The 18,932-nt window shown below is 37.7% G+C and overlaps 2 protein-coding genes across 3 annotated transcripts; one reads left to right on the top strand and one right to left on the bottom strand.

Moving 5' to 3' along the window:
• Positions 1–1,213: 1,213 nt before the first annotated feature.
• Positions 1,214–6,375, top strand: snRNP-U1-70K (small ribonucleoprotein particle U1 subunit 70K). Its single transcript, XM_066394807.1, has 9 exons — positions 1,214–1,517; positions 1,942–2,124; positions 2,264–2,326; positions 2,416–2,497; positions 4,468–4,569; positions 4,718–4,805; positions 4,860–5,144; positions 5,208–5,377; positions 5,556–6,375. The coding sequence occupies exons 1-9, from the start codon at positions 1,374–1,376 to the stop codon at positions 5,702–5,704; spliced, it is 1,266 nt and encodes a 421-aa protein (XP_066250904.1). The 5' UTR covers positions 1,214–1,373; the 3' UTR covers positions 5,705–6,375.
• Positions 6,376–6,434: 59 nt separating this feature from the next.
• Not1 (CCR4-NOT transcription complex subunit 1) lies at positions 6,435–18,841 on the bottom strand. 2 transcript variants are annotated; one of them, XM_066394747.1, is made up of 24 exons: positions 18,480–18,841; positions 17,358–17,543; positions 17,067–17,241; positions 16,659–16,905; positions 16,391–16,581; positions 16,134–16,337; positions 15,791–16,064; positions 15,513–15,734; positions 14,892–15,120; positions 14,030–14,336; positions 13,734–13,931; positions 13,336–13,544; positions 12,868–13,157; positions 11,935–12,468; positions 11,477–11,687; positions 11,097–11,225; positions 10,815–11,018; positions 10,125–10,448; positions 9,791–10,071; positions 9,131–9,660; positions 8,529–8,956; positions 7,201–8,385; positions 6,741–7,093; positions 6,435–6,686 (listed from the first exon to the last, which is right to left on the bottom strand). In XM_066394747.1, exons 1-24 carry the CDS (start codon positions 18,579–18,581, stop codon positions 6,608–6,610), a joined length of 7,092 nt encoding a protein of 2,363 aa, XP_066250844.1. In that variant the 5' UTR covers positions 18,582–18,841; the 3' UTR covers positions 6,435–6,607. The 2 variants fall into 2 exon arrangements, with proteins under 2 accessions (XP_066250844.1, XP_066250845.1); XM_066394748.1 differs by having other exon boundaries at positions 15,791–16,052.
• Between the last annotated feature and the right edge of the window lie 91 nt (positions 18,842–18,932).

Genomic DNA, 18,932 nt, shown 5'->3' with positions numbered 1-18,932 from the left:
TTTACCATTTTGCTCTAAAATGAGAAATAAAGGTAGTTTACTCTTGATAGTATTTCGTGTGTTCGTAGTTTTTGGGCACCCTGTATAAAAAAGTTCAAAGTTATCTTCGTAAATCGTATTTTTTCGAGAAGCAGAGACTTTTATCAAAAATGACTTTTTGTCGAAAAACGGCATTTTTTATCCATTTGTCCTCATGGGCCCTCTATCTGTGGATATACTGTATTCCCGATGTAGCAGACCAGTATTATAGATACTTATTTTTGGTTGGTCACCATGTGCTTTGTGTCCCGGGTTGACACAGAAAACAATATTGTGGACAAATTATAGCATTAAATAATGTTCTTGCAGTTCATGAATTTTCTTCTATTAGGTTTTGTCCATATCAGTAACAGATCTTCGACCATTGTGTTGGTTGGCGCGCTCACGTGACTCTTTGGCGAGGTCTCTCATCTGCAAGAAGTACTGCAAGAGAGAGTCCGTCGACCGGACTTCCTTTGCCGCCATCGAGTACCACACGATGTTCCATTGTTTCGGAGTACATCCCGTGACTATCGTTTGTTTTTCGGGCTAGATAGGTTCAGAATGGACATAATGAAGGATGGATGCGTGTTTTGTGGGTATCGGCCAACAAAATAGAACCGTAGGGTGGCACTTTAGACCACAATGTATGTCTTTTCTCACTTCGATTGTATGCAAAATTGGAGTAAACTTTTTAAATGTGTATTAATAAGGAAGTAACGCTGTATTATAAATAATATATAAATAATAAATTGTACCTGATAATGAGGGAGCTATGTATACCTAGACAATACTAAAACAGTTTTTTTTCTGATTTAAATCTTTTCTTTTCATTTAGTTCAAGTAGGCTTTGGATTTCATTCGACATTTGGTGAAAATGTTGTCAAGCGCTCTTTTGTTTCAACATGACAGTTTTCCATTAATATAAATAAACGGATATAATCAAAACTTGTTAAAATTGAGGATAACAGGCATTTTTGCACCTATTTATATCATTTTCAATAGAAAATAGAAAATAAAAAAATAGATCTTTAACATCAATTGCATTAAACATCAAAAACGATTCAAAGCCCACTTGCAATAAATAAAAAAAAAGCTTGATTTAAATAAGGGAAGAATCTGTATTTCTTTACAATTTGTTCGCAGTTGCGGTTGCGCCAAGGTTGCGCATGCGCTGATTAGTTCTCTTGCATCTTCAGGCCTGGTTTGCGTATGGCCGCCATATTGAATCTGAGGTGTCTCGTTATCTCTCAGCGTGTTTCTCTCTCCTTTGGCCGATTTAATGGATTTGTAAACTGGAAAATATTTCCCTGTGTAGATGCGTTTTTGAATTACTAACTGGCACGATTTGAAATATGACGCAGTTCTTGCCTCCCAACCTCTTGGCTTTGTTTGCGCCAAGGGATCCCATACCATATTTACCTCCAGTAGCGAAGTTGCCTCATGAGAAGAAGAATAGGGGCTATTTAGGAGTTGGGGCTTTCCTTGGCGAGTTTGAGGTGAGTTATACCTACTAGGTAGGAATGTATAGGGTTATTCAAATTCTGTAATCGGTTGCGACACTCCAACGTGTCTATTTGTATGCGTTTCGGCTAGTGCCGGAAATTTAAAAAAATCCAATAATTACTGAAATAGTTCTTATTTCTTCTTCAGCTTCTTTCCACACGTTTCTTAAAATAAATACACACAGGTGCTTTCGTTAGAGCCCAGATTATCAAATTTTTAATTTGAAATTTAGGATCTTCGAAACTATATTTAGGTTTTCTTTAGTATTCTTGTTACCTCACTTTCCAAATTAGTTACAAAATTATTAGCGTTTAAACGTATTTCTAATTTTTAAAGATATGGGAAAGTGTGGATAAAACTGTTTTTCTTGGTCACCCTGGATAATTTCAAAGTCACATTAAACACATTTGATTACAGGATCCCAAGGACACACCACCCCCAACAAGGGTAGAGACTAGGGAAGAAAGGATAGAGAGACGAAGACGGGAGAAAGCAGAGCAAGTGGCATATAAACTAGAACAGCAAATTGCTCTTTGGGAGCCAACTGCTGCTCCAAACATCACAGGAGATCCTTTTAAAACTCTTTTTGTTGCCAGAATAGTAAGTATATACTCAAGTTCTGGTTCTAGCATTCAATGCAGAGGGCTTTTTTTAAAGAGTCTTAGAAAAACAATTTAATTGATAATTTGAAACTTAAGACTCTTAGGATTATTTGCTAACCATATGTCTCCATTTTTAGAATTATGATACATCTGAATCAAAACTTAGGAGGGAATTCGAAGTTTATGGCCCAATTAGAAAAGTATGTGTTGCACTTTAACTTTTTCCTAGTCATTCAAATTTCAAACTTGGCTATTTTTGCAAAGATTATGGATTTCTCTTGATTTCCAGATTGTCCTCAGCCACAATAATGTAAATGGTAAACCGAGGGGGTATGCTTTTATAGAGTATGAACATGAGCGGGATATGCATTGTGAGTATTTGAGTTTCAATTCAAGATATTCATTAAGAGTGTAATGTATCTATGTAAAGAACTTTTGCATCAAGTAGCACTAAGGGACACCTTACACTCTTAATTACTGTTGTAGGAGACTAGGAGTCTGAGGAGTTGATCTCCAAGGCACTTTTCAATCGATTCATCTCTTTATGTAGCCAGCAATCCTAGCCTAAAAATTAACGAAAGTAAATCCAAAACACTACAGTTTAATTTTCTCTATTTTTTATACAGTTCAAGCTTCAAGCAGCTAGTTCCAATTGCCGATCTGCTTTTTGCTGGCTATATAGGTTTGTATGTGTGGTAAGAGCCCTGCATACAACTAATAAATAAAAAGAGGTGTGCTTTATAATTATTGGATTTAGTCCGTACTACAAAATCTCTAGACATCATTATTGTCTAACATGGTTAGGTGTAGGCGGGTATATTACAGGTAAAATGTTCAGAATTACTAGCGGCTGTGTTACATTCCGCTCATCTTTGGGATCTCGGAAACTATAAGAGAAACAGCGATAATTAAGTCTTATCAATTTACGTAAATCGTTACTAAAATCGCTCTTTAAGAGTGGACAAATTGCCAGTGGTTCTATAAATATCTGAAAAATACTGAAAATTTGCAAAATCGTTTATGTTAATTCCTGAGTTTGGTTGTTTCGGAAGATCATTTTAAAATAATGACACTCTTGGCACTTTTCTCCCCTTAAAGTTTTATCTTCGACGTTTCGACTTTACGCCATCATCTCCAACTTTATTGTTTGTATATAAATATATATCGGGTATCCCAAATACAATTACTTATCACGCATAGCCAAAAAGATTGACGTGCCTATAGAAATCAGAATACAGGCATTAATAAAAGCATTCTCGTTTTGCTTCTGTTGTAAAAATCAGCAAGCAACATTTCTATTTTTATTCATTGCTTAGTCTTATTTTGGAAACAAAGGCTTAACGTCAGCACATTGCAATCATGCTTCAAATATACTTCAAAACAGAGGTAAGAACAAATAAAAAAGATTGATTGTTATTCGTTCAAAATTTATTGATTTATCAATTTAATTTAAGCTTCAAACTTGTTCCATGCAGTAATTGGTTACTGCTATGTACGTAGCCCCATTTTCTATCATAATTTTCATGAATAATTTTTGTAAAATAAGAAAAATCGTATATGAATGGAGCAAGTTTGTACCGGGTTAAACATATGGGTTTGCGCTCAGTAAGTAATTGCGCACCAGGTAAATCACTGTCAATAATCAGGAGCATCCTGTTCAGCACACCGAAGTTCCGTTTCTTGAATTCTCCTTTAAATCGCTGTTCTCCTTTTTATAATGACGTTGTTTCGTTCGACGTAAGTAGTTTCGGTAGGTATATTTCACTTATACCTATTAAACACATCAGTGGTAGTGTTACTATGATCCTTCTTGTGGTCTCAAATATCTCGAAAATGTGTTTGTTTCATTAAATGAACTATACGAAAGTGCAGTGACTATATTTCTGTATCGAAGTTTTTACTGGAAGCACGGGAAAGATATTTTTGCGTGCATGTTTTAAGGGGAACGAAAGTTTTCACTACCTTCGCGTTTTTGTTTTTTTGTTTACCGGAAAACTCGTCATCAAAGATGTCGTTAGCATAGAAACATTACCATCAATTTAGGGTCTTTCGGAATTAACTACGAGACATATTTTTTCAGATAAGACAATGTGAAAATTCTCTCCATAAACTTTTAAAAAATTTTGTCTATGAAATCTTGTTGAACAGAATACATTACAGTGCACTTTACTGAGCACTAAAAATGGATTTCATAGATTGTTTTCAAAGTCTGTTCTCACGGGAAAATATGTTACTGTGCCGATCTTTGTGATCATGCCTAGCATATCTTTTGGTGTCACAGCAGTTTACGCCCTTAGTGCCAAATGTCTTTTTTGGCTGTATGGTTAAATTGCTTTTTCAGCCGCTTACAAACATGCTGACGGTAAGAAAATCGACGGAAAGCGGGTGTTAGTGGACGTTGAGCGGGCTAGAACGGTCAAGGGATGGTTACCCCGGAGATTAGGTAAATATGCTTCCTTGACTATAGATTTATGGTACCTAACTAATACTTGCATCAGCACTACTAGCCTCAGTGTATTACAATATTTAATTATATTAGTAATTTTGGTTTCTGTTTATTATGTTATAACGAGAAATTTCATTTGTTGAAGGTGGCGGTCTGGGCGGTACCCGAAGAGGTGGAGCCGATGTCAACATTAAACATTCTGGACGTGAGGATAATGAACGCGAACGCGAGAGGTACCACATGTTTCCCTCCAGAAACTTCAGTTCTAATCTGAATTTTTTTATTAGGTACCGCTTGGAAAGGGAAAGAGAAGAAAGAGGTATAGTTTCAGGAGAAGGCGGCGGTGGTAATGCAGGAGGTGGAGGAGGAGGCGGTGGTGGTGGTGGCGGTGGAGGTGGTAGGAACCGCGACAGAGACAGAGCATTCGAAAGAAGACGATCGCGTTCTAGAGAGCGCAGGAGACGAAGCAGGTCTCGATCACCCAGAAGGGAGAAAAGACGTAGGAGTAAAGATAAAGTCAGAGATGAACCCGATGAGTTCGAACCGCGTTCACGTGATAAGGATAGAGACAGGTATGAACAATCTCAATGTTACATCAGATTAATTGTTACTCAAACCTGTTTTTTCTATTCTAGGGATCGTGAAAGAGATAGGAAGAGGAGACGGTCCAGGTCTCGTGATAAGGACAGGGAACAACGTAAAAAGGAGAGAAGGGAGAGACGTGAAAGGGAGAAGGGTGAAAAGTTGGACTTTATTAAAACAGACGATGGTGGGGAGGTTCGAATCAAAGAAGAGCCGGTCGATGGTGGGTTGGATTTGATATTACTTTAAATTTAGAGTAGAAGTGCTGGTTTTTTCTTTCCTTAAATGAACAAAGAAAGTTCTATTTTCTCAAAGATTGTAGAAAGTAGCCATTAATACCCCTTTTCTTTTAAACTTCATTTAGAGTGCAAGAAAAAATTAATTTCATGCATTATTTTCAGATTATGATTATGGCTATTCAACTCAGCCATATGATCAATCAAACGTGAAATATGAGGAAGAGGAAGAGCAAAAATACCAACCTGAAAAAGACCATTCCTCGAACGGAGCTCGAAATTACGAGGACTACGAAGAGGGCGAGGCCTATTAGAGCCGCCCCAACGTTTTTACAGTTCTTTTAGGTTAGGATAAGGGTATCAGGTATTTGTCGATTACAAATCAGTATACGTGGTGTTCGAGAAAATAAAAAAATCTTGGACTAAACTTCTCATGAAGTTTCACATCAAATATATAACTTTCATATTTAATTATTGCTCGTAATTTTGAGGCAAGGAAAAAGGGTTCTTGCCGCGCATTCGTAATAGACTCGTTTTAAATATTAGTCGGATTCTAATCTCTGTATTCTTCGTAAATTCATAAGCAGAGTTTAGTTTAAGTGTAGCAAAATGATATAATTGTATATGCAGAACTGTCAATTTAAGTTATACTTAGGCTCAAGCTGAGTTTGTGAACCTATGAAGAATGTGGTGGCAGCATCAATTTTACTGCAAGGCTTTTCAGAAGCAGTAGTATGAAATGAAATAGAATTTTACGAATGGCACATTGTTATTGGTAAGTTACTGGTTTAATTTGGGCAATCCTATAATTTGTGTAGTATATTCTAACTCCCATAGTAACCTAAGCGTTTAAATATCTATTTAGGTTAAAAAAAGTTAATTTTTCGAGTGCAAGTTAGTACTATAGTGGATCCAAGTGTAGTCATAAAAGTGTAATAGGTAAGAACTTTCTTACAGAAAACCTACACGTTCTTCAAGAGTTAAATTGTGTTTTTGTTTATCCCTTAACGGTGACTAGATGGAAAAGCGGAAGGAAAACATCTATTTTGAAGGCCCAATTTTATATCAATACACATCGTTACAGTGATCGGTTCGTTAAAACTAAACTACTTATATACATTATTTCAAAACAACAATTTATCCTATAATCTAAAAATTTAATAATAGTTTTACACAAATTAGACGCCGTATAAATTTACAACGTCATAGAGCAGTCGCTACTCCTGAATTTCTGCTTCTTGTTGTAGTTGCACCGATGTCTTCACAAAACATGAGCGGGCGACCGATTCGAACAATCTAGAAAAGATTAATGGGAAAATATATATCAACTATTAATTTTTAAAAACCCACTTTTCAATCTCCGGCGCACAATGCACGAACTGGTGCTGCCAAAATTTATACGTCGGGTTCTTGATCAGCTCGATGAAAGTGATTAAAAGCCCCCACGGGTGTGGCCTATTTACAATCAACCGCTCCAACAGCACCCGCGTGATCTGTTCCTGAATTACTTCTGTGTTGGCTTCGGCAAATAAGTACAAAAACGTGCAAGAGAAATAGTGCGTGTGACTGTTGGGGTAGCGCAACTGATTGGCCATTGCGTTGAAGAACAAATAACGACCTTCAGTGTCTAGGTCGACCGTCAAATTTTGGAAAATATCCATATGTGCGCTATGGGCAATTGTGGACATACTCGGAGAGTGACCCTGAAGAATAAGAGGCATTATTAGTATATATTTCTTTATAAATTTCCTAAAGTTGCTTAGTAAAAGCCAACAATAAATGAAAACTTTAGATAAATAAAATTACTTACCTTATTCCTTATATGCGCTATCGCCTGTGTTCCGACGTACAGCACGAGAGCATTCATTAAGGAGATGTTGTATCTAATGCCCGGTTCATTAGACACCTGTAAATTGCTTCTTAACTCCGACAAAAATGTAACGGGCGCCCTCGCTTTTAAGTATGAGTCCAAATCCTTCTTGAATTGTGCGGGAGTGATCATCTGTGAAATATTGGTCAAAATCCTCGGAGCGTACGAGATCTCAGGCAGCATGTCTACTTTTAAATTGGGGATGAACGGATCGGGCAAACGCATGGTGCGAGGGAAAGCTGAGAGTATGAGATTCCGCATCTGGATACAATTCGGGGGAATCACATCGCAAAAACCGTAGTAGTAGTCGCACAAAAACTCAGGAAAGTCGTGTAGGAGAACCAGTAACACCCGCAGGGTGCCTTTGTAAAGCATGGTGACAGGCTTGGCAAGTTCTGCATTCCGCAGGAATGGTGCTAAATACTTGAATAAGTCAATAAGTAATTGGGCGTAAAGCGGCCAACACTTTTGCTGTGGAGTGGTTCCAAGCATGCGCCCTATAAACACTCGGTGCGAGATCAATTCCAACCAGGCGTAACAGAATCCGGCAGCTTTGGTGGGCCGCAAAATGTGGAAAGTGTGGCAATAAGCCGTCATCACTTGGAAATTAATTGCCTCTAAAACCGGCTCTGGTGTGTTCAGTTCCAAAAATAGCATGGTGAAAATTCTCTGATAAGGCATTTGATGGAAATCTACATTCCTTGTGTCGTGATCTTGTAACAGACATCCCGCAACTATCCCCAATACTTTGTTTAGTAATTGAACTTTGGTGGAGGTGTTCGACGTGTCTCCGGAATGTTTCACTAACAGAGCGACGAGGCGCACAAAAGCATCCAGCGTGTGATAGCATTTCGGTCTGACCACAGACATGTTCGGGTTGGACTTGTCCAACAAGGCCCTATATACCGTTTCAACGCACAGCTGCGTGGAGAGGCGAAAGAAACGGGTTATAAGATCATCTGTTTTCAGGATGCCGTGTAAATTCATCTGGTGCACAAACATGCTGAATGCTTTTGTAGAGTCGCGGCCTTGGTGCTGCGAATTATAGATGTTGATCCATTCACGAAGCAGGTAGTCTGTTTTCTCAACGAGGCCGGGAGGGTCTTCGTAATTCGGTGCTCGCACCTAAAAAATACAATAAAACGTTATTATCACAATGTATAGGCCAGTTTAGGTTTTTTGAATTCAAGAAAAAATACACCTCGAACGGAACGTAAAATGCTAGATGTAATCGAATGTTTTTGCCATAACTTTTGATCTTTGCTCACCTGTAAAATGCCGGTATGGATATGGACTGTAGGACCCATCGGCGCTCTGTCTCCGAAGAAAGCGGTCTCGTGACTGCTCTGCCTCAATATCTCCATTATGCTCCCAAGCCCTTCAGGTGGTTGCCTAGTATGTGTCTGAATCTTTGCCAATACTTCAACGGTGTTTGTCAAATCGCTTTCCGCCACAAATTGCCCTGATCTGTCATTGATCAGGTAATGTTCGACCAGTTGCATAGCGAAGCTCACTCCCATATAATTAAGGCCGTTTTCTAAACACTGAGCGAGGTTGAGGTCGTACTGAGATACGTTAACTAGACCAGATTTGATTAAGGTGTCAACTGCGTCAATATTGTAACGTTGTTGTTCGTCGCGACATTCGGTTAAATATCTTGTCACAAGTTTGATAACCCATTGTTGGCTGAATATTCCTAAAAAATGAGATTAAAACATAACAACTTTTAATGGATCTGAGGGTATTTATTTACGTTGAAATTTTCAAAAGAGCGTGAAAATTGTGAGTAAAGCTAAATGGAGTCTTACCCAGCGAAATTGTCGAGATCCAAACCAACAATTTTAACAGATAACACAAAATGTAAACTTACCTTGTAAGGTTTTCAATATCTTCACGTTAAGATCCTTGAATCGCAACACGACAGGATCAGTCTCGCTTAATGACGGTACTAGGCAGTCTTGTAGCGACTCGACGCACTTCTGTACAAGACCCTGCGGTGGCGTCATGGCTACATCCCTTGTGCGCAGGAAGTGCAATAAACAGTCCCGGATGCGTAGCATGTTGCTGTTCATCAAAGTATATTGCGTTTGGCCACTGGTTAATTGTACAAACTGTTCCACTTCGGCGATATATTTTTCGAACGTCAGACTAATCTCGTCACCAGCGAGTTGGTTAATGGGGAAAGGGGTGGCTGGATGCGGCTGAGGATCGAGGGCGTTGAGAACAGGGTTTTGCATGAGGAGGGCGGTATCACGCTCGTTGGGGAGAAATCCGGGAATATTACGGCCGAATTCTTCATAGACGGCCATTTGAGACGAGGTGAGGCCACCCACCTTTAGGCGGATTGGTTCGGGCATTCGTTCGGACTGGTACGTTAGAGCTAACGTGTCACAGTAACACCTAGATATGACAATTTCTGTTGTAGGAATTGCTGGCAATTAGAATTGGAACAATTCCCGAATTATTTATATTTTCATATAACTTATCTAGTTTTTGATTTTAACAAATGAACGAATTTAATATTTCTCACCTGCCATCTTTCCTTGCTAGCCTTCTTAGCTCGTATTCGTTCGTTAACCGCTTGTCGATCTCAGGGATGGCTTTCTCGACGGCGGTTTTCTGCACAACCGCACAAGCTAGTTCCATATTATCCGTAGCGATAATGCTAGATGCTTGATCAATCATTTCTTTCTGCTGAATACTTGGTGTCACCAAGTTAGCGTTTAAAATTTGCTTGAGATGAGTATTGATAGAAGTCATCAGTTGGTCGCGACAGGTGATCATCGCCATACCAGCAGTGAGGTTTCTGACCTGGACATCCAACAAAATTAGTTTTATGAACTGTTTACACTAATATTACTCACCATGTAATGGGCGGCCAGTCGCATGCGATCCTCGTCTGGCTCCAACGCAAAATCTTTTCTAATAATATGTTCGCAAGTTTGAATAGCTATCTTAATGGACCGGTCTAGAACGGGAGCGATCCATTCCTGGATAGCCCGTTCAATGGCCGTTTTCGCTAGTGGTTTTAATTGAGGCTGAGTCTGGAATAACAGCGCATTCGTAGATATAATCGTGTGAGCTTGTAAAGCTTGCATTCCATTTAGCTGGATGTCGCTGAAGCTGAATCGCGGCTCTGGTTGGACTTGAAGGGAGGACGTAGGAGTTGTGCTTATATTTTGCATTGCCTAAATTGGAACAAAATCCAATGAAAATAATATAGTATTTCTTATAACCTACTTAGTTATTTTGAAACTTTTTGTTTCAAATAAGAAATTTAAAAAAATGTTTCAATTTTTAAAAACATGAGTTGTTCTCATTTTTCAAGCGACAACCTATATATCCCACAAAAGCACTTGTGATAGCAATCAATGTGTCTCAAAATTTGGGACCATAATATTTAAAATAAATAAAATTTCTTTTATCTCCTTTGAAAGTGGGAGTTTTCTTTCAAAATCATCGAAAGCTATGTAGGTAATGTTCAAAATAGCGGCATCAATAATGTCACTCATATTTTTGAAATTGTAAATGAGGTCTTTCATATTATCCCTTACTGGTGAACTGCTTGTTTGTCCCGGTAAAATATTGACCAACTCCGGCTCGGAAATCATACCGCTCTGGGTACTCTGTGACAAAGTAGACTCCTTTTTGATAGGTGGAGATAGCTGATACTCAATTTTCCTGATTCGATCTGGGTCTTTCAGGTACACGGACGGCTTCAATTGCGAAACGTCAATTTCCAAATTTTTACAGAGCACCTGCAAGATATTGTCATGAGAAAACAATGTCCTTGAAAATGCGTGGAAAACTATTATTAAAATGGCGCTACTACGTACTTCAATTTCAAATTTAAGAGTCAATTTTAAGTCTGGTTCAGAATGGAGCTCCGCTAGCACGTTCATCAGTGCCATCGTCCAAGGATTTGGTGGCTTGAATACTTTACTTTTGGCACAAGACTCCAACACCTAAATAAATGGGTGCTTTAAAACTCCCTTTAAACAATTTCTCTACAGATTATGGTTATTTGTCTTATAGTTTCAATCAGAACTGCAGGGGTATCATCTCATTTTCTCAGAGAGTGTGATATTATCATCATTTAAGTAAATACAAAAAAAAAAACGACATAAATAACGTAAATACGAAAAAAAATGTAAATTAGAATGAAAATTTACTCGCACTACAACTAAAGATCCTTCAAATAATGATAAGAACTAACCTTGGCCACGAAAGGCACTACGTAGAGTAGTTCTTGCGGGCCCTTATGGTATGCCTCCACAAGCAGTGATTTCAAATCTAACTCGATCTGCAGAATCGGCTTGTTACGACTAAGTGCCAGCATTCCCAACCAATGTCCAAGATTTTTTAGCAGCGATCTGTCAGAAAAATTGGCTACTGCCTTGTCCGATCGTAATAACACTCGGATATTCCTAAAAGCAAAGTAAAAATAATACTTTCATGTAAAGTGTCGGATAATAATGTATGTCATTTTTGTGACAATTATTTCTTCTTTCATTAATTATCGTTAATACAAATCGTTATTTTTTAACCTGATTAGACTGCATGAAGAAATTATTAGATGTAAATAACAGAAAGTGAAGAATTTATGTTATTTACATCTAATAATTTGTGTTATTGGTATTTTTATATGTGTTAAAGTAAATGCACATTACTCACCTGAAAGTTTCTTTTACCACCATCTTATACAGTTCATGTATACTCAGAGTGTCTAAGCAATTATTATAGAGGTTGTGGAAATTCACCTCTATAGAAGCTCGCTTCATTACTAAGTACTGTGACAACCACGGGTAAAAATCATCGGTTATCAGATCCCTGAGTTCATCGCACTTTGTTTTCAAATTTAACTGACTCAAGTTGTTAAAAATGAAAGCTATTTTGTCTTGCAAAGCTTCCGATGGCGCTATGGTTTGTTCTTCCTTTTCGGTAGCCACGAGTAAAGTGTCAATATTCGTAGCGTTAGCAATGGACGGTCGACTTCCCAATGTACTTGCAGGCGTTGTACTGGCTTTAGTGGACATGGTGCTGCCGACGGTACTTGTGTTCTTGTACACTTGAGAAATTGCGGTGGTGTTAGGAGGAGCGAGCATGGCCGCCAAACTGGCCGGCAACACGGGACCTTCCGGTTTGGTCGGCGGTTCCAAAGACTGTAGGCCGTATTCCACATATTCTTGCAAATGAGCTGGGAAGTCACTGAAATGCGTTTTTCTGTTATCGGTCGACAAAATAAATAAACAAAAAAATTCCAATTCATGATAAGTATTACTGGGAAGTCATAAAAAAGGCCATTGCTGAAAGCTTTGTTTTTTTTGTTATTTTTGCAGTAAATAAGCCCTAGAATACATTTCACAGCTAATGCTGAAATGTACTTTTTCTAATTTTAATAAATCATTTTCTTAATAGAAACCAGATTAAAGGGGTTTCATTTCGTGACTAGTTACGAAATGAGAGCAAGTACCTTTATTGTCTGACTCACGTAATGAGTGGTAATAAAAAAAATTAAACCAGTAACAATAACGGTTACTTTCTCAACGTCTTAATATATCTATGAATTAAGATTTAATTAAAACAATATTTCAAAATCCTCCTCACCCAAAGTGTGCTATTGCTCTGACGTGCTCGCAATACTTATGATACTCTTTCAATCGGACCTTAAAACGATCCAAGGCGGCTATGCCAAAATAATACATCTTCGAGCCTTCGGGTTTCTTCAACGCTTCCAGAACAAATCTTAATGCCAGCCCTAAAGTTACGTATGACGCGACTATTCCTCGCTCTATAATGCCTCCGAACAGTTGTGCGGTAATATGCAATTCTTTGTCAGGATACTGCGGAAAGAACTTATATTCCTCGAACAAGCTGCGCAGCATACAATTGAACACCTGAATACAAGAAACGAAGATGAATGGGTTTATTTATTTATTATAAAATTGAGTAATAAGGTTTTACAAAAATTTAAAATTAAAGAAGGATTAAAAATTGATTTCTCATGAATGATTCTACCTCGAATATCTTGACCGTTACCCAATAAACACATAAATAATTTTGCAATAAAGATACCTCTTTCTCCCTCTTATTGGGAGAGTCTTGGAAACGTTTCAACATATTAAGAACTTCGTCAATAGACAAGGTAGGATGTGGTGGATGGTTGTAGATTCTTTGAAAGTAGTTGTTGGCCTCATCCTCAATTTCCTTTGAAACATGTGAAGTTCCTTCAGGAAAAGTGTTATAGTCAGGCACGCGCGTCTTTTCGAGACTTGCAGCTGGACCTATACATACATATATAATATGTACTAATGAAATTTAAAGTAAATCTAAAATGTTTTAGGGCTCTGACAAAAGAGTATTACTTAACGAAATCTTTAGATGTTTTCAGACTTTTCTGGACATCTCATGTATTAATTTCTTTAGTGTTTATAATACACTGTACAATATACTATCAAAGTTTCATTATTTACCAATTCTCCCAAGATTACTAATTTGATTAACTCCCAGTACCAAGGAAGAACTAGTTCCAACAGGGCCCTGATGTTGTATAGGTATAATAGGAAAGGGACTATTGGATGGTCCACCACTTAGCAATCTTGAGGGTGAGCCAGGGGATTGTACTAACGGACCTAACCCTCCTTGAAGGTTGAATGCTGTATTACTTGGTCCTGAAAAGAAGGTTAAGGCGTAGATGTAGAGATTAAGCTTTTTAAAAAGCTCCAATGTTTCATGACAAAAAATAAATTCTCAGAAGAAAATTACTTACCAGCTAATGTTAAATTAGACAAATTCGTCCCCAAACCTTGCATTTGCTGTTCAACTCCTGCATGACCGTAAATTTGTCCAGTTGCAAATAAGGATGGATTTAAACCAGTGTCCAATCCTCTGTTACGCATGAGGGCATTGCTTTGCTGCCTGGATTTCAGCACCATGGAACACGCATTGATGACATTGAGGATGGCTTCCTGACATTCTGGACTGATATTGATACTCGTGATACAACGTTGAAGGCACAAAATAAGCGTTGTCAAAGTCTCAACAGGAAGAGGTACAGGCTTGGCTAATGGATCGTCCTATAGAAGAAGTTTTTGGTTTAAAATTTGTTTAAGACCTAGAAAATATCTATTGAACATAACACCCCAAGTTTTGATCCCTGTTAATCTGTTTAATCAAATGGACGTCAAGTGAGATGCAATGTGTCACGTAACAGTCAATATTTATTTCCAAGATTATAGTCAAATTACCAGGTAACCAAACACTTACATGACTTTTGACTTTAATTAAGCATTTGCAAACATGTTTTTAGTCTAAGTAAAGACTATGTAAAGATTTCTAAAATGGTCAACAATATACATATATATATAGAGCAAATACTATTTCAAGCGATATTTTCAAATGATGGTAACTATCTTTTTTTTAAGTATTTGCAAAGTATTCTTGACCAACCAGTAATATATTGTGCGAAATCTGATTTATAGGTATAATCAAATCTACAGAGCACAATACATAATAGCGAAAATAATCTTAAATCTACAAAATCCATAAAAAAATTGTCATATTTACAATGCTTTTCAACATGCATATTACATTCCCCTGGATAAAATGTCGAAGAGAATTTAATCTATTACCTTTCCAATCTGTGGACACCTCCTATGCAAAAACTTGACGCAGGCAGATATGAAAGCCTCGCCGTGTTCGTTTATCTTGTCCGAAAGCCATTTTTCAAGTTTTAAGTATTCGCGTCGCGACGCCAAACAGGCGAGATCTATTATAAACGGATAAGACTGGGCCGATTGTGCGTTCAGCAACATCGAAAGGGCTTTTAGGTCTTGCGCCACGTCCAGAATTCTTGACAAACTAAAAGAAAATTTATTTCTAACATTGTTTAAAAAGATAAATAGAACATTTACCAAATTTTCCACTAAAATTAATCTGAAATAAAGCTTAAGCTCAATTTAAAAATAAAAACTAAAAGACCCATCTAAGCTTTATACAAAATTACATCTTTTTTATAATGACATCACCTAAGTGGGAATTTTTCAAAACTGCAAATAGTAATTTAATTAGGGCCAGATTAATTCATTTGTTTCAAAATTTGTTCACAATTTCTAAATAAAACGTAAAATAACCTTTTGAATTTCAAATTACAACTACTTTTGCTTAGAAATTGAAAGTCATTAAATCCACTATTTTCTACAAGTAATTAAATTCAAGTAGTTAAATTACCATTTTCAATTAAAATAAATTACCGTGTTTGATCGCAATCGCCTCGGGTATACCATTCGGACATTGCATGCATGATGATAGGCTTGATGTTCAGACTTTGAGTGTGCCAGGCGTGATGCAACAATATTCCCGAATTGGGATGATTACCGAGGAATATGGGAATTAAATTAGTTAGTAGTTCTTGGCGTAAAACCGTAACTGGTCCGGATATTTGAAGTAGGGCCAATAAAAGTACATCTGGACAACTGCAAATAATGAATTATTTTAACATTGGCGCAATATCCACAAACTTTACACTTACCTGTGCAATGGTGCCTTAAACAACTCCTGAACCGGACTATATAGTCCGAATTCGGACACGTTAAGCAACAATTCAATCAAATTGAGCGAACGCCAATTTGATAATTCCTTGCTGTCATGTTCGGGAGGTGTCTTCAACATGTCCACAGCTACCGAGACACACGGATAGTCGCCGAAGCAAAAAACATCTGGGTTCTTCAAAATTTGCTGAGTGAGACTGAACTGTCCTTCCACGTTAGCCCACCGCTTATAAAAATGGTCCACTGGAAAAGTGTCTAAGAAATGTTACGTCGCATGACTTATTCCATCCAACATTTTCTACTTGTTGACAAGGCACAAAATACCTGGATGAAATCCTAAAGACTGCAAACCCTGCCTCAGGGCGCTAATCAAAATACATAGTCCTTGACGGTCCTTGATGACAAACTCCGGATGATCGAGTTCGGCCACGACGTTGTTCCACTGCAGGGATGGCGAGATTTCTTTGAGTGCCTGTACGAATATCTCGATATTCCATGAACACCGGACGTCCTGACTTTTAAAACCCCCTGTAATCAATGCTTTTAAAACCCCCATGCCACTATTTTCTATATACCTGCACCTAAAGAATCGTCTAATCCGGTGTGAGTTCGGCACATTACCGCTAAAACTCGAGCAACGGTAGATGGAGCTATGTCCCTGCCACCGAGCTTCAGGACTGTATTACGACATTCTTCAAGCGACGACGTAAACCCATATCCTAGCTCTTTCACTAAATCGGCTAAAGGAGTGTCCAAAGTTGCGCCAGATAATCTGGAATTCAATATACAGTTGAAATAAATATGATGATACATGTATATTCATGATAATGCAAAGGCATTAAAACCTACCCTGAACCGTCTGAAGTCATTTCTGAAAAGAGTTCTTCTTGCTCAGGATAAACTAAGGGAGCTAGCACCACAGGGACTTGATCCCTCGGAAAATCTCTTTGTAATGTATTTAGAAAGATCGTGTGAATATCGTTAGTTACTCCAACCTCTTTTGGAGCTTCTACTACTGAGGATAGGATGAAATGAAGTAGTTCGGTAGTTGTTTCTTGGAGTCCCCCTTCGTATTGTCGACTGGTGCCGCCTGTATCTATTCATTAAATACAATATACTAAAATGATTTAACTTTATTTTTTATTACTATGGTGACTTAATCCTATCTCAACTTTTGATCAAGAATCTCCCCAAATTTGAATATTTTCCTACTAAATCCTGGTACCCCACAAATTTTAAAAATCAACAGGTACTAACCTATATAGGCACGAACTAACAAAGGAACTGCAGTGCGAAGATGAGTGTGTGCAACGCTAGAAATATCACGTACAGATGAATGCTTTAAAGCTAGCGCGAAAAGTACTTCGCCCACAGTAGATAAATGAAGGCACTTGCTAAACTGCGTGAAGAATTGAGGTCCTAGTTTGACGTTCTGGAAAGTTTTTTACTATAAGTTTAATTCTTTATCAAAATGCAATTCAGTAACATTTATCATATTTTTTATTGATCTCAATTGCATCATATATCAATGTATAACCTAATATTTACCTTTTCATTAACCAAAGAAGGACTAGTAATGTAGCAGATGATTGTTAATAATGCAGGAGTATTGAGTAACCGGCAACTTTGGTCTAAAAGTACTTGGGCCCTGGTATCTGTTTCACTGAAATCACCAGCAGCGTACAGGCACTGGAATAGGTATCGATCTGCCTCAAGACCATGCAAGTTTACAATCTGAAATAGAGAGTTTTACTATTACTTAATAAGAGTACAAATGGATGATGGCCTTTCATAAGTGGGTATCAACTTTAAGTTATATTCCAAACTCAAGTATAAGGTTAGAGAAAAAGGACTTTATTTATGTTGAAAAGGGAAATAGCTTATAGAATGGGTTTACTATTGACACATTTTAAGATTCTGGGTTTTTCCTATTTCTCCTCCACTCTCTTTACTAAAATTCTTCTTTTACCTATATAAAACATTTTTTTCATTTCAAAAACAATATATGTTGTTAAAAAGGATAACATTCATAAAGGGCCACACTGCATCACATTTCTTCTGGAGTGAGTTAAACAGGCCACCCTGTACCTAGTTGCCTACTAAATAATAAAAGAATGTCCAGAGTTCAGAAAGCTTTTTTGGGAAACTGCTTGGGTCACTTACCCAAAGTAACTATTAGTAACCCCAGGTTAGTTAGTTCCGAGCTATATACACTTAAAATCTGAAATAGATATCCCAGAATTCACTTGTGATTGAACTAAGTTTTTGAAAAAGCCTCTATGCAAAGTCTAGATCATGAAATATCAATATTTGACAATTTTTACGTTGTGAATCTTGGTGGAAAACGGGTAGAAAATTAAACTTCATGGCCTAGAGCTTTACAATTATTCATTTCACAATTACTAAGTGATAAAATGGGATAAAGCTACTTACTGGATAAGCACCCTTATTTTTGGTATCAAAAGAAATAAGTTAATCATGAACTGAACATGAAAGGAAAGGGGATCTATGTTTTCTTCAGTAGCAGGTCAGTAGAGCACCCAGGCCAGGGTCACCAGGGTACTTCTTTCCCTTGCAAAAAAATGGCCGCCAACGTTTGTTATAAAACTGCCTCTAGAGGGCAGGAGTGAACTTAAGGAGCAAAAAATACCAATCTGATGGGGCACCAACCTTAATAAGTTCTTCAACTACTTGCTTGTGGTTCTTTTTCGTTAAAGTTACAACTAAATAACCGATTTGTGACAAGGCAAGAGACAACGAATCAAGGTTCATAGTTCCATGAACACGGCCTCGAAAGCTTCAAATCTCTTTGAAGCTTTCTTCGGTAAGCACTGACACCAAAATGACCGAGTCTTAGCAGTTTGTGAGAAGTAACTACAAGCGGAATGGCCCAAGACCATCATCGAGACTTTTAGCTTCCACTTTTTCAATTCATAATTCGACACACAACACTACAAACTACAGAAAAACTTGGGAAAGCAGAGCACAAAGCACAATTTTCGATTTTTTCACGTTGACTCTTGACACTGATTTGTGTCATTCCCGTTTTCAACGACATAACAAATGAACGACGCGAATATGACGTAAATGAAGTTGATGGCGTAGCGAGTTTAGAAATTGCGT

Source organism: Euwallacea similis, chromosome 11 (genome assembly GCF_039881205.1).
Source record: "Euwallacea similis isolate ESF13 chromosome 11, ESF131.1, whole genome shotgun sequence".
Classification (NCBI taxonomy): domain Eukaryota; kingdom Metazoa; phylum Arthropoda; class Insecta; order Coleoptera; family Curculionidae; genus Euwallacea; species Euwallacea similis.
This window is presented reverse-complemented; position numbering and strand designations above follow the sequence as displayed.